At 40.3% G+C, this 14,362-nt stretch overlaps 4 protein-coding genes across 6 annotated transcripts in view; 3 read left to right on the top strand and 1 right to left on the bottom strand.

The window, feature by feature from the left end:
* Nucleotides 1-14,362, top strand: part of LOC145485910 (exportin-1-like) — an 80,788-nt gene that overhangs the window by 61,699 nt on the left and 4,727 nt on the right. The gene's annotated exons all lie outside the window — the stretch shown is intronic.
* On the top strand, nucleotides 47-1,088 carry LOC145485908 (putative fructokinase). Its single transcript, XM_081464565.1, has one exon. The coding sequence runs from the start codon at nucleotides 47-49 to the stop codon at nucleotides 1,067-1,069; it is 1,023 nt and encodes a 340-aa protein (XP_081320691.1). The 3' UTR covers nucleotides 1,070-1,088.
* On the bottom strand, nucleotides 1,179-6,085 carry LOC145485909 (protein cornichon homolog 4-like). Of its 3 annotated transcripts, none has more exons than XM_081464566.1 (5): nucleotides 5,790-6,085; nucleotides 5,372-5,440; nucleotides 4,938-5,050; nucleotides 3,327-3,467; nucleotides 1,179-2,346 (listed from the first exon to the last, which is right to left on the bottom strand). In XM_081464566.1, exons 1-5 carry the CDS (start codon nucleotides 5,994-5,996, stop codon nucleotides 2,295-2,297), a joined length of 582 nt encoding a protein of 193 aa, XP_081320692.1. In that variant the 5' UTR covers nucleotides 5,997-6,085; the 3' UTR covers nucleotides 1,179-2,294. The 3 variants fall into 3 exon arrangements, with proteins under 3 accessions (XP_081320692.1, XP_081320695.1, XP_081320694.1); XM_081464569.1 differs by having other exon boundaries at nucleotides 4,938-4,987; XM_081464568.1 differs by having other exon boundaries at nucleotides 5,375-5,440.
* Nucleotides 6,149-11,618, top strand: LOC145485906 (protein FAM161B-like). The gene is made up of 4 exons (XM_081464563.1): nucleotides 6,149-6,823; nucleotides 8,541-9,684; nucleotides 10,260-10,466; nucleotides 10,829-11,618. Exons 1-4 carry the CDS (start codon nucleotides 6,238-6,240, stop codon nucleotides 11,205-11,207), a joined length of 2,316 nt encoding a protein of 771 aa, XP_081320689.1. The 5' UTR covers nucleotides 6,149-6,237; the 3' UTR covers nucleotides 11,208-11,618.

Here is a 14,362-nt window from a genome sequence, read left to right as displayed (position 1 = left end):
CCCCCAAATTGTCACGAGAGCCTCAGGTGGCGAAAACTGATATACAATGAGGGCTTACGTCAACAGTTATTGCCCTCGCTATAACAGGGTGTCAGCTTGTCATTTGGAGACTGCCAAAAGAGAAGAAATGGCGTACATCGCTGGAGTTGAGCTTGGAGGAACTACATGCCTTGCTGCGATTGCCGAGTTAAGTCATCCGACAACGATGGTTGAATGTTTTGAGACCGATACAACCACGCCTCAGGAAACGCTTTCAAGCTTGTCAGAATACCTCAAAGAGAAGCTCGCCGGTCTAAAAATCGCCGCGTACTCGTCCATAGGAATCGCTTCATTTGGTCCTTTAGATCTGTGCAAGGAATCCAAAACCTTTGGTTACATCACAACGACCCCAAAAGAGGGTTGGAGAAATGTGGCCGACGTTGTCGGATTTTTTAAGCGCGAATTTGGCGAGTCCACTCCAATTGTATTCGAAACCGACTGCAACGCACCCGCCATTGCTGAAATGGCAAAAATTAAACAAGACCAGACCGATCCTCCGACAGTGGTTTACATCACTATAGGAACTGGCGTCGGCGTAGGAGCTGTAGTGCGCGGGGAACCCATTCACGGGCTTTTGCATCCGGAAGCTGGACACATGATAATACCACCCATGGCTGGGGACAGTTACCCCGGGGGCTGCACCTTCAAACACCGCTACTGTGTAGAGGGAATGGTGCATTCTAAAGCTATAGCAGATCGTGCAGGGGTAAGTCAAAGAGAGCTTCACACCCTCCCAGACAATCATGAAGTGTGGGAGAAGGCTGGGTACTACCTAGGGGCACTGTGCCTAAATATAACGTATGCTTTGTCCCCTCACGTGATCGTGTTGGGAGGTGGGATCATGAAACGTAAGGTACTGTATGGCATAGTCAGAAGATGGTTCAAGGATTTGCTCAAAGGATACCTGGATGCGGAGAAATTCAAGACAGATGAGGGATTGGCCAGCTACATCCGAGAGAGTATCTATGGCGATTCAGCTGGAATTGTAGGAGCATTAGAATTGGCAAGGCAAGCAGCCTGCAAGAAGTAATACAGCAATGGGATTTTCATGCACATCAAATACAATTTATCATCGTGTGAAATAAACTAGAAGAGGAAGGTCATTTTAACATCTTTGCAAAACAACAAATTCAATGTCCTTTTAAAATTGTAGATACTTTTATTTTTTTAATTGAAAATTATTCCAACAAAAAACCTGAAATCATTCTCACTGAAAACATAGCCACTCACTGCCCAAGTGATCAGATATGGGTGACAAGATTTAGCCTAGGTATATACACCCGGGTGTATACGTAGGAGATTGCACAATAGTGGTGAGAGAAATAAGTACATGTCGCTGAAGGGAAGAAAAAGAAAACAAAAGAAATGGCATTTGTCATGTCCTTATTTCTGATTAAGTGCTCAGCGTGTGCCAGCAGCTTTCTACTTCCACCCATACGGGTTGTGTTGTGCACTTTTATGCTTTATTTTGACATCCTTTCTCGAAACAGCTTTATATACTTAGATGAGGGAGGAGCCTGCCAGAAGTCTCAGGCAATCAAGACCATATTTTATTGGGAAGGTAGGGGTATGATATCTTTGCATACATGGCAAGTTTTGCGGACATTTTTCACAGTGAGATTACTCTTACCACTTCAACCAAATTGTAAATATTTCATCTAAAAATATGTGCATAATCTTCATATTATTATTGTGACAAGTGCCTGCAGGTGCATGTTCATTTCACTTTGGATCAAATCTGATTCACGCAAGATATTTGTTGTTCTTCTGTCTTTTTTCTCTTCAGTCTTTTTTTGTCAGTCAATAATACTATTGTAGGAAACCCTGGTGTGAGGTCCTTCTTGTCTGTTATCAGGCTGAATATTTAAAATGTATCAATATTCAACTTTCCAATAAAAATTCAATTGTTATGCTTCAGCTAATGTTTTCCTCTTTGTGAACACAAATAAAAAGATTTATTATTTAATAAGTTATGTCAAAATAAAAATAATGCAAATTATCAAGAAAAATTATTTCAACTGTACAAGCTTGTAAACTCATAACAACTTGATGTAGCAGTGACATGCCATTAATTTTATAAATTAAACTGTTCTCACTACTTGACTGTTCAAAGACGTCCATAATGTTTTTGCATCAAGGCATTGTGTTCACTGGGTGAATGAATCTCAAAAGCTCTTTGAGGACCACCACATGGATAAGTGGAGTTTAACAAGTCCATATGCAGCAGTCCTCATATAAGTTAAACTGTCGGTCTTTCAGCTTGTTGCCGTCTTGGATTTGTTATCATCTAAAAGGGCAGCTATCATACTGAAACAAAAAACAGTTAAAAATGCATTTAATAAAACAATTGCATCAAATAAGGATATTTAAGTTTCTATGATTCAAAAATTTATACAGATATTGTCAGAAACTATTCATGCCGGCTATTAAACAATTAAGGTGGCACACCAGAGGATGATGACTCTAGGAAACCATGATTTGAGGTAAGATGTGGGATTTTGGAGAGAGTTGAAAGAATAGGGGGTTGGGGGTTGTGGTTGCACAAAATAATTCAATCTATGGGTCAATAATTATTATAAAATTAATGTGATTTTGCAGGGTTTTGCAGTCAGAGTATTTTCTGGTCATTTTTCAGGGAGGAAAAGATACATAGTGCAAATTTTTAGAGCTGGCCATGAAGGTTTGGCAGGTCTACTTTTGCCCCATAAGGATTTGGTGGCAGGGGTTATTAAGTCATGGCTGCATCACCTATAAACCCAAATACTCTTGCAACCCTGGGGGATGATAAAAAATGTACTATGAGGTTTACTAGCCTTCTAGAATTATGCAATTAGATAGAGAGTTATTTCATTGTTCAAGAAAACAGCTGGAGGTAAAATTTCAGTATTTGCTGCCAGGAGAACAGCCTATTGCTTGGTAGTGTGAAAAAAACACCCATTATGTTTGTTGCCATGCTACCCACACATCAGCCAGTATCATAGTCATGTGACTTTTGTGATTTTTCAAAAGATGACACTTTGACATTTTTCTACCCATTTGTCAGTTTTCAATTTTTATTTTCTTTTGAATTTTTATACCCATTAAAGTATCCCGCATCAACCGGGGAGAACAGTTTATTGTGTTTTCTTCATTCTAAACATTTGATCATAGTCGTGTGTTGACCCACCTGCTACTAAAGCATTGGCACAACATATTGGCCAATTTGGTTAACGAATAATTTGGCCAACATCACCCATGTACTAGCAAATGCTAGTTATGCAAGAGCAAATTCAAAGACAAAACCTCACCTATAAAGATACAGGAAAAAGAAAACAAGATGAAATCCAAGCTTGATCATAGCTTCTTTAAGAAATGCCTTAAGTTCATGCCTGTTATGAATCTCTGCAGGGTCATACAAGCCAAGATTTCCAGCTGGTTTATTGACATACCTGTCAAACAGAAAGTTATCAGTTGAATGAAGTAATATTTTTTAACTTTTTTTAAACTCTTTTTTTAACTTAACAATAAACATGCTGAAAACAGTGTTCTCTTCAATTTAGATTCAAGGGCTGAATGGACAAGCCTCTAGGGAGGTCTTGGAACATGCTTTGCAGAAAAGTTTGGAATCAAGAGGTTCTGAAATGCTATTTTACGCAATCTCTTGGAGATGTTTCCTAAAAAAATCAATTTTGGAAAAGGTCATAATGTCAAGAATATTAAGGGACTACCTGAAAGCTTTTTTTCAATTTTTATCCGATATGTACACCACACCCTGACCCCATGCCCCTTCTCTAGCTACAGTCTTGACTGTCCTGAAACAAGGGCTGTCAAGGTGCAGTCACGTTCCAAAAACACCTGTGTTTTCCCCATATTACTCTTTACAACTTAGATGTATTATTTCATGAAAAGTTGGCGGTTCAGAAATTGACATAGCTTGTTTTTTTTAGCCGGCAGCCAGTTCTTAATGAGAACCCTGTGGAAAGGTAAGGTGATTCAAATCTTCAAGCCAAAAAATTGTTAGGCTTACCAGGCTGGTGCTTAACTTGGGTTTTATTCCCATTCAGTAACTGGGAGTATTTCTGGATGGAATGCTAGATAATAATTCATCCCTTATTACTTAAAATTTGTCAAAAACATTGAAAAAGATAAATATTGATGCTGATGGCTCAGGGATGTTAACAGTAACTTATGGTAAGAGGTTAATGAGATACAAAATGGCTGGAAAATATTGAAGATTTGATCATGGAAAGATGTTCACTCTGAATAAATTATTGTAAGGTCTTTTAACTGAGGAGAGGGATACTGTTCAATTTATGAGGTCTTACTAATGGGAACATGCCATAAAAGTTTCCAATAAATTCTATCTGACATCAACCTATGAACCCTTCCTTACAGGCAGGCCGATATGTTCAAAATAATGATAATTATTTAAGTGTCTACGACAGATACTATTGGCTTTATGTCGTGATATGGAAATCAAAAAATAAAATTGGATATCATTGTCTTTTTACTACGCAGCCATGTGAAAATGTGAAATTTCACTTCTAGTTGGGTCAGAAAATTTTTTGAACAAACATAGTCAAATAGAAACGAAAAAAATAAGTGAAATATATCATAAATTAAGCACTCAAACATAATTCCAATTTTGGTTCAAAATTGTAAACATCTATGAAAGGTAAGTAGACCTACATTCTTGTTTTGATGTCACAGCCAAACGAGTCCCAAGTCCTTGCCCCCAGCGGTTTCTGACACGACCGGAGGTGAAATTTAATGTTTTCAGATGGCTAAAATGCAGCGAAAAAACAACAATATCCCATTTTATTTTTCGGATTTCCATATCAAAATACCATGTAGCTTCCATAGAGCAAATAAACAAAATGTCTGTCATATACACTTTAAAGAAAACCAACTTAACCTACCTATAAACAAGCCACCCTAGCAGGGGAGCATTGAGCAGGAAAAATATCCACTGGAAATGAGCAAGTAGTAACACAGTTATAACTCCATGAGCGACCATTTCTGGAAGAATCCACTGAAAAAACAATCTATACATTATTGACACTTGAAGTAATAGGCTTTGCTACAGGCGCAATGAATTTGTACATTAACATAACTATTTATTACAAAAAAGTACATGACATTTCGGCCTCTTTCAAAGTAAAGCATTGCCTTCGTCTGCCTTTACATAAACCTCTTAAAAGATTCCAGTAAATAAATATTTCCACTCCGTGTGCGACAAATTAGTTTTAAAAACTCTTTTTGGGTGTGGTTTATTGAGACAGGGATACTGAAAACGCTTTCAATTGCAATCAGTTATGACAACTTACAGACCTGAAATAACGTGTGAACTTACCACGTTAAGCCTTCTACAGCACGTCGTAGCATTGATGTAGTCGCATTCTAGATCCGATAAGTTAATGATCTTGATTACATGCAGAGTCAAGGAATTTCGCAAAGTATTTCAACTCGAGAAACAAATTTTGATAAACTACGTTTTAAAATAAGATCAGTATATGTATGTATAACTGTTAAAATAAGTTCATCAGACTCAACAGACTCAGTGATACCGTTTTAAATAATACCGTTACTTATAGTACTAACAGGTGGTAAAGCTGTTGACTTGCTGGAGAGGAAACGCGGCCCATTAGGTCTCAGGGAACTAGGACAGTGATTTTTTCACTGATATTCCACGAAACATTCTATTCCTGACTTTCATTCAAAGGCTCTTCGAATTATTCACCTTTTGTACAACAATGTGACATAAAGGATACAAAATAAACTGAAAGAAAAAGAAGTGCGGCTCCATCGATGAGACCAAAGATGTACAACGCCGATTCCGACATTTTGAATTTTCTGGACCGAGGCCAAAGAGGAGAGAGTGAGAACGACAACAAAGAAACGAGGCTACATGGCTCTGTTGTTTCCCCAGTGGAGAGGAGAGTGGCTGAACCCCCGGGGCTGAACTTTATATTGTACATAGCTCTTGCGCCATTTAGGTGTTTTAATGAAATAATGTGACGGAGATATAAAAAAACCTGCAATCTTTATTATTTTGAACTAGTCTGGAGTGAACACTGAACACGAAAAACCAATTTGTAAATGAAAATTTCATAACATTTTATAGTTTCTTGTTACCCTACCCTGCAAAGTAAGATATTTGACTTTGTTGCCAACACAAAACTCAACGCTCCGCGGTCGTTACGAGCTCCATACTTCAATATGGCGTCGGGCCATGGAGGAGCCGTTACAAGAAATCACTGTTATACTGCCCCCAGACACCCCCGAACAGATAAACCAGCAACTATAAACGAAAGGGCAAACAGCTCTTTAGAAACTGAACCGCTAGAAGGTCTTGGATTGAGCACTTTGAACGAAGACAAACCACCATCTTCACGGAGACACAAGAGGCATCACCAAAGCCATAAACCCAAACTGTCAGTCAGGGACTCTTTATCGCAGTCTCTTCGCGAACTAGACGATGTCGACGAGGAACATTTCTACGATCATTTATTAGCCTTGAAGAATGAGCACAAAAAAACTCTAAAAGCCGTTGAAAAACTGTATTATTCGGAAAAAGACAGACAATACTCGGGATTTCAATTGGACTCAAGGACTAAAATTGCTGTGAGCGATTTTGACGAATCTAGTATCCCTAAACAGTTTCCTTTGCGTGATTATGATCCGTTTATAGAAACTACTGAGGACGAGGAAAAAGATGATACTCACATCCCAGTCAGACCAGAAGATCATATAAGGGACATGTCAGTGAGAGGTGAAAGAACAACAGAAGACAAGGAAAATGAAGGTAGGGAGACGTAAGCTTATATAAACCTTAGTTAGCTGATCCAAATGAAGTTCTAATTCCTGTATTTTCGTCTTCTAGGATAACCTCGTGCCCTGTTTCCTCTCTTCAGGGTTCACTGCAAGTAGTCCGTTTTTGTTCCTGAAATCCAGATGTGTGTGGGACTGAGTTTAGATTATGCAAATTAGGGAAAGAATTGAGGAGGGAACCAGGGGGTAATCCCTTGTAAGGGCTACATGTATATGGACATGTGCGGCCCCAAAGGGTATGCTTGTTTAGCCATTTTGGTCAGAAATAGGGTACCAATTTTTGCTGCTAGTCACTCATCGCATGATAGGAAACAAAACTCCTCACATGCTAGGAAGAGATAGAGACTGCCCTTAGTCTATCTTCAGTGAAAATTTATTCATCAGTTGGCAGCCAGTCCTGAGGGCCACCCTAGGAACCAAGGGAGACCTTTCCAAATGCCTAATCAAGTGTTGTCAAATAATCCTGAATATAGATCAGAGGAATTTGGAGGATTATCCCTCCCCCATAAAAGCAAAATGCTTATAGATTAGTTTTGAAAACATCAAGCCAAGAGATCTTTGTACTTGAAGCATGTATTGTGTCCAGTTTTTATCCCTTACCTGTGCTGGGGCCATGGATTCTTGTGAAGCAGCAGGGTTCTTGTTGATTGCTCTCATACATGAAACTGAAGGATATTACAATACATACAGATCAGCCATGTTCAGCCCCAGTGTTTGACCTGGGTAAAATAAAAGTGTTGTTTCCTCTTACACCTTTGAGTAAAAATTGTCTGACAAATCTCAGCAAATGCCTCTGAGCTCTAGCGTTTTGGTTTTGCACTCAAGCTTCAGCACACAAGCAAGTTTATGAATGATGTAGGAGGGCTTTTCCCTGCTTGTGCCCTCGCCCAAAAACAAGAGCCTGCTGAGCTCACAGGCTAAGTAAGACCTGAGAGGATGACCTCTGGGGTAAGGTACTGACTGATGCTTTATTTCAGACTGGTTTGAACTGTGGGTGGAAATAAGGCTTAGGGAAAAAAGTTTACGACAAATCTGAGGGGAAATTTTGACCCAAGTCTTGTAGGAAATTTGGGTAAAGATCCCCTCATGTGATAGTTTGTGTTAAAAATTTCAGCAACTATGTGAAACATGAATCATGTCAGCTCTAAATCTTGAAAAATACTACGATGCTGCACAAGTCTTAGTCCTGACCTCATCTTTGGGTTTACTTAGAAGGTGCAAAGAAAATAATTATATTGCAATTTACTTCTTGTGCAAGCTGATAATGGTGTGAAACAAGTTTTAAAAGTCACAAATGTTGTCTCATTCCTTGGTTACCTAGTTAGACTTCTGCAATTTTCATGGCAAAATTTTCTCTCAGCAACAGAAATCTTAATTCCTTTCATAGCGCTTAAAATTGTAAGATGTTTTAGTTGTCGTTATGCATATTATGATTTGTAACATGATGGGTAACAGTTGTCCTGTAATTGTTAGATAACCAACCAACAAGGTGCCTTTGATCTTGAAAACAATCAAGCTAAGTTTGTCTCTTGCTGTTGATTGCATCCAACACAATTTTGCCAAAGCCCTAATGTCCTAATGCTACCAGCTACTGAGATTACCCAACCCTCTTCTACGACATAGAGTGTAACTAAATTTAATTCAGGGTTAGCATCTAACTGTTTCTAAGGTTTCATTCATTTTTTTTCTAGGAGATTCTTCTCTAGAGGAACTGCAAGAATCACGTAGAAGATCATACAGTGATCCTATAGATGGGGAACACTGGGAAGACGATGACATTAACGTCATAAGGAAACGATCAGGAGATCGAAAAGTTCTGTACAAGGAGATGTACCCTCAGAGATCCTCTGCGCTAGATGTAGTAGAGGACATGTGGGAAGGTTTCTCTGTGTATGATTACCCCCCGGATGAGAGCCCTCCCCGTGAAAAACAGGAGAAAAAGAACGAATGGACTCCACAAATCACCATTCCTAAACCATTCACTATGACAGTAAGAGAGGCAAAGAGAAAGGCGAAGCATATGACAAGATCGCAAATGATTCTTCAGGAGGATTTGAAAAAGAAGAAGGAAAAGGAAGAGGCGGAGTTGCATAAAAAGTTTCGCGCACAACCTGTTCCTGCAACCACGTTTTTGCCGCTTTACGACGAAATCACGCGTCAAAACGAGCTCCGAAGATACCATGTGCGAGAGCTCAGCAAAGCGATTCTAAAATCAACTGAGAAGCCATTTAAATTTGTTAAAAGAGAGGAAGAGAAAAGGCAAATGCGTCGAACTAAATCCCTGAGTAATCTCGCAGATTTTGAGAACAAAACGGCGGAGAAAAAGGAGTTTAAAGCTAATCCATTTCCTGATCGTTTGTTCGATCTGACTCTGGCGGACAGGATGGCCGAAAAAGAGGAGTACAGAGCGATTCGAATGCGAATGCGATCGCAAGAAATGCTCGCTGCGTCCCGTCTCCCCCCTAACATGGAATCACGGGGGGAAGAGTACACGCTTGGTCATTTTAGGAGCAAATTGAATAAAGAAGGCAACAAGAACGCTTTTATGACAAAAGAGCACAAGTTTAAGCCGCAAATTAACCCTGATATACCCGAGTTTGATGCACTTCATAGGCAATTTGAAAAGGAGATGAGAAATAAGAAGACAGAAAAGGAACCTACAGTTGTCGAGCCTTTTAATCTGAGAACAGCGCGCATGTCCGCTGAGAGGAAGTCGAGATGCTCGCGGTCTCAAGAGGTGCCGGATAGTGGTAGATTGTCCAGAGATCGCTCCGCCAGCCGGGAGAGGTCTTCCAGTGCCAGGCCGTACACTCCTCACGACACACTTCCATTTGGGTTAGTATAAATATCACAATGATTCAAGTTATGGCACTGCTAATGGAGGCAGCGTGGCCGAGTGGTTAGGGCGCCGGTTCAAGTCCCGCTCTGACCACTAAGCTAGAGTTGTTTCTCTGTAGACCCTAGTTCAGCTCCTCAGTCATGTCTGTAAGTAGTCAACTTGTCTGTCTCCCACCAGTTGGGATTCTTAAGCCTATTATGTTTAGTTGATATAACTGTTTCTTTTTGATTAAGTGGCATGCCTGTGAACTAGCTAGGTGTAGCTAAGCGCAATGACCACTATAAACGCCAACATTTGAACATTTTTTTGTACTGCTTCTACTAATCCCCCTGTCAAATAAACTCCTTCCTTTGAAGGTCAGTTTTTTTTCCATAGTAAGCGCGATTCACAGTATATTTTTCTCGATGTTGGTGTTCAGAGTGATATAACCAAATTTTAGTTTGTAGTTTAGGCAGAAGAGAAAACTGACATGAAATGACCTGTCCCTCCTTGAGAAGGAGAAGAGACAAAGCTAAATCGAATTAGTTGGTTTATTTTACTGTGGTGAGGTTGATTGCTGTTCGTACTGCAGAACTACAGAGTCAACGCGCCTGCGTGAGAGCACAGTCCGCAAGAGCCTGGAGCAGAGAACAGCTAGTGAGCAAGACGAGATCAAACAAGAACAACGAAGACGACGCCGTCAGAAGATGCTGAAACCTGAGGTGACAAGAAAAGTGATGGCAAATGATCACAGTGGAATGCTGAAAAAAGCGGCAAAGGAAAAAGTTCAAAATTTCAGGTAAGAAAGGAAAAGTCGCGTCTTGTCCATTGCCTGCAGGACATCCCGGACATTGCAGGACATTGCGTGTTTGATTTAAATTTGCTTGCGCGAAAAAGCAGTCATGGGTGACAGTGCCCCACCACAGTAGTCTAATGTCGCCCCACATGCTTTGTCTACATTCTGAAACTTCCGTTCATCGTAAGAAGATACCGGGAACCGATTGATACTTTTTTCATACATTCAACCCAATGAAAACTCTCCCAAGTTGTTAACTTTAGCCTGGTGGAGGCCCAATCCGTCGGGGGAGATGGGGGGATGGGGGTAGGATTTCGTGAGGAGGGCTATACTTAATTATTTCTTTTTGCATTTTGTTACCTCAGGGAAAGTGATCGAGCACGGAAAGAGGAATACAACCGAGAACTGAAAGAGATGCAAGAACGCATAAACAAACGACCACTACTGTTTGAACAGCAATCCCAGGTCACTGCAAGGCGAGCCGCAGAGCGCAAGTACGCGGATATCCTTCGCAGCGCAGGCGTAGATGAGGCACTCGTGCAGAACTTGGTTACCAAGGATGGGAAGATCGTAGATGCCGAGTCGGACGATGAGTTGGAAGAGACTGGGTCCCAGATGAATTATGGTGGCTCAAGACGGTCTTCAGGGACTGAATACAATAGAGACAGCCATGATGCGAATCTGCAGGAGAGTGGAAGTGATGTGGAAGAAGAAATTGACGAGGAAGATGAAGAAGAAATCTGAAGAAATTGATGAAAAGGCCTGTGGCAATCGTTCAAAGCGTTCTGTTGCGGCATTCGGAGATCGACCCCGAGAAATCCACTGGGCTAACGAAGTCAACGAAGACAGTCCGACTGTCTCCCGAAGATTTCCGAAAGCAAACGCGATACGAACATTCGTGTATCTCAATTTCATCAAATTTATTTAAGTGTAATTATTGATTGGTTATCAAAAGAAACAACGTCTCGAGTTTTTATACACATAAAATAATAGTGCAAACAATATCGCGTGGAGATCTCTATTGAGCGAAAAAAACTACTACGGAAGTTTATTGACAATATTCTGATGTGGATAGGTAGCATTTGTAGCATTAAAAGTAGTGAACATTTTCCCTTGACGATCAATAAAACTTTAGGAACTATAGTAATACTTTGCGAAAGGAATGAAACTTTCTGTTCAATCTATATTTATTCATCATTGACCATCATTAGTCAGCTGATAAGCAATACTAAAGGGTTTATTTTAATATACAAGAACTGAAACCTACGAATCAAAATTTTATGGATTTGTTGCGACGTTACAGAATTCATTATTTCATGAATTGGATTCATGATTGATTTTCCTCTACGTTGCTAACCATTTGAAAGGAAGAACTGGTCGAGATGACCGTCGAATACTGGTAGCCGCTTTTCAAAAATCTTCAAAACGCCTAAAGATGGCGCTCAGCTTCCATAATTCGGTTTTTGACCCTATTGCTATGCCTTAATGGGCCTCGTCTCCAAAGTCGATGGACCCTCTTAGTTGGTGGGGCCTTGACAAGAGGAGAGGAACACCCACAGACAAGGCCTTATAACAGCTCCTAAAAAAGGAGTAAAATTCTGAGCGAAAGAGGTATTCACGTTCAGTTGGAATGCTCACCGTAAACCAGTTTTAAACTTCCTGAAGGTCTGTAAGGAAGTATTTCAGCGTGAAATTAGTGAAACCTTTGTCCAGTATTGTTGCAAATAAAACTCCGCGTCTCCAGAGTTCTCCAGAGCTACCTCCTCGTACCAAGACAAGGTCCCGCCTCTGTCCTCTCCTCTGCCTCTCCTCTGCACCCTCATCTCTTTTAGAACGATCAGAGTACGACTTTTACAAATCAAACCTATAGCTCAAGTTTCCGATCATCGGCCTGTCACTAATCCGGTGTTAAAAGTCTCCTATTCAACTGGTCAGCAACAGGGAGGAGCGAGAGCTCTCGAAACGTAACTTGAATCTTGAAACCCAAGATTCGTACTTGTACTCTTCTTACTGTTGTGGTCTGTTGTGGTCTGTTGTATTTGTTGCCTGAAGTCCCGTTAGTTATTACAGTTATTAGCAGTTTGTTATACAAACAAGGCGAAAAAGTCAATGCTGCTTTGTGGACTCAGTGGTACCCTTTCGCCTTGTTTCAGTACACTTTATTTGAACACAGACCCAATTGCAATAACAGCTATTTGATAGAAGGGAGTTAAAAGAAACCACGACGGCGACGCCGAGGACAACGCCACTGAAAGCTGAATTTATATTCAACCTATGAATCAAATTATCTCAAAACGGTGTTAAATTCGGAAAATAAAAACAATACAATCAGTTGGCTGTCCTGCCGGGTTTACGTTATCCAGGATTGGTAGAATTTGCTCAATTTACGTTGTTGTTTTGCAGAGAACGGCAGTGAAATGTACCGAGACTTATGGCGCACATGCTCGTTAAACCTTAAGCCCCGGCCAAACGATTGCAACATTTCGACGCAACCTATCGCAACATTAAATGTTGCGATATGTTGCGATCGTTTGGCCGGGGCTTGCAAATACTGGGCCAACAATGTTGCAATATGTTACGTTGAACTGTTGCGATCGTTTGGCCGGGGCTTTCCGTCTGTTTGGCGTTTTAAGTGAGGGCATCCCAGGGGCATTTGGGGAGCAAGGGAACTGATAAACAGACAACGGATATTTTTGGAATTAAACTGAGGGAACAAGGAATATCTCTACGGTCCTCTACTACTCTCTGAACGAGAACTTTGGCGGGAAATTTCAGGGAATAATGAAATTGGGGATCAAAAGAACATGCATCTTCTCCCCTTGGGAAGCCCTCTTTAAGTGACAATTAAGCTCCCTAATGATCTCCTGCACTTGCCAGTACTATGCACGGCCGATTGAACAGATCAACCTGAGAAATACATTGAGTTTTTTAATAACCCATAAACTGTCGCCACTAGGAGGTAAAAGAGTGGTTCTAAATTTAAAACCAGAATCAAAGTAGCCACTCTGGCAACAACGACAACAACAACAACAACAACAACAACTTTTATTTCATCCCGGAATTAGAAATAATTTATCGCAATATTATAGATTAAAAGTAAAAATGATAGGGGTGCTGGCTACCCTAAATAACCTAAGAGTTAAAAATGCCAGGCAGCCAGTTAAAAGAAAAGACATTTCACATGTTTAGGTCAGGGACACAAACAAACAAACAAACAAACATAGACACTTACGCAAAATACACAAAATAATAAAACCAATCAAAATCCATGAACCAATCAAAACTCGAAAGAAAAACATGTAACTCACCGCGCAGAGCACAGTTACGATTGGTTTTGGTTTTACTTAGAAAGTGGAGCAGCGCACCATGTTCATTCGGGGTCGAACAGTGATCGGTTTTGCGTCGCTACGCTTTACGATTGGCTTAAAAAACTCGCGCCACTTTTTCATCCAATCAGAAGTCTTAAAACCTAACCCAATTCAACTCGTTCGCATACGATTCCCGCACTTTAATTTGCTCCAGCTGCATCGCAAAGCCTAGTGGTAAAAACCAATGAAATGAAAAACATTAATTATGTGACTGCGGTAGATTCTTAAAGATAATCATTTTAATATGTTACCGAAATGCCAAAGTTACGAATTACTTCACATCAAACGGATAAATATTCCGGAATATGAGCTGCACGTGTAAAGCCTCTTTTCCATTAGGGTATGGTGTTTTGTGTGTGTGTGTGTGTGTGTGTTCGAACGATTCTAAATGCTGGTGTGTGTTAATCAGTTTGGAATTCACTAGCATTCTCTAGGTATACAATCATACAATGATACACTAAGGCGGCGGCGGCTTATATTAAGGAATCTTGTATTCTGTTTTAAACTGTCCCCAAATTCATTGGATTGACT

Source organism: Orbicella franksi, chromosome 4 (assembly GCF_964199315.1).
Source record: "Orbicella franksi chromosome 4, jaOrbFran1.1, whole genome shotgun sequence".
In the NCBI taxonomy this organism is placed as follows: domain Eukaryota; kingdom Metazoa; phylum Cnidaria; class Anthozoa; order Scleractinia; family Merulinidae; genus Orbicella; species Orbicella franksi.
Note: the sequence above shows the minus strand (reverse complement) of the source record. Positions and strands in the feature narration are given on the sequence as shown.

What these genes read in the sequence shown, in the direction of transcription:
- LOC145485906 (XM_081464563.1), top strand. Translation starts at nt 6,238, where the DNA reads ATGGCGTCGGGCCATGGAGGAGCCGTTACAAGAAATCACTGTTATACT. An exon ending in AGAAGACAAGGAAAATGAAG is followed by an intron (nt 6,824 to 8,540) that starts GTAGGGAGACGT and finishes TTTTTTTTCTAG; the next exon opens with GAGATTCTTCTCTAGAGGAA. An exon ending in GAAAAAGTTCAAAATTTCAG is followed by an intron (nt 10,467 to 10,828) that starts GTAAGAAAGGAA and finishes TTGTTACCTCAG; the next exon opens with GGAAAGTGATCGAGCACGGA.
- LOC145485908 (XM_081464565.1), top strand. Translation starts at nt 47, where the DNA reads ATGAGGGCTTACGTCAACAGTTATTGCCCTCGCTATAACAGGGTGTCA.
- LOC145485909 (XM_081464566.1), bottom strand. Translation starts at nt 5,996, where the DNA reads ATGTACAATATAAAGTTCAGCCCCGGGGGTTCAGCCACTCTCCTCTCC. An exon ending in CTAGGGTGGCTTGTTTATAG is followed by an intron (nt 3,468 to 4,937) that starts GTAGGTTAAGTT and finishes TCTGTTTGACAG; the next exon opens with GTATGTCAATAAACCAGCTG. An exon ending in TTTTTCCTGTATCTTTATAG is followed by an intron (nt 2,347 to 3,326) that starts GTGAGGTTTTGT and finishes TTTTTGTTTCAG; the next exon opens with TATGATAGCTGCCCTTTTAG.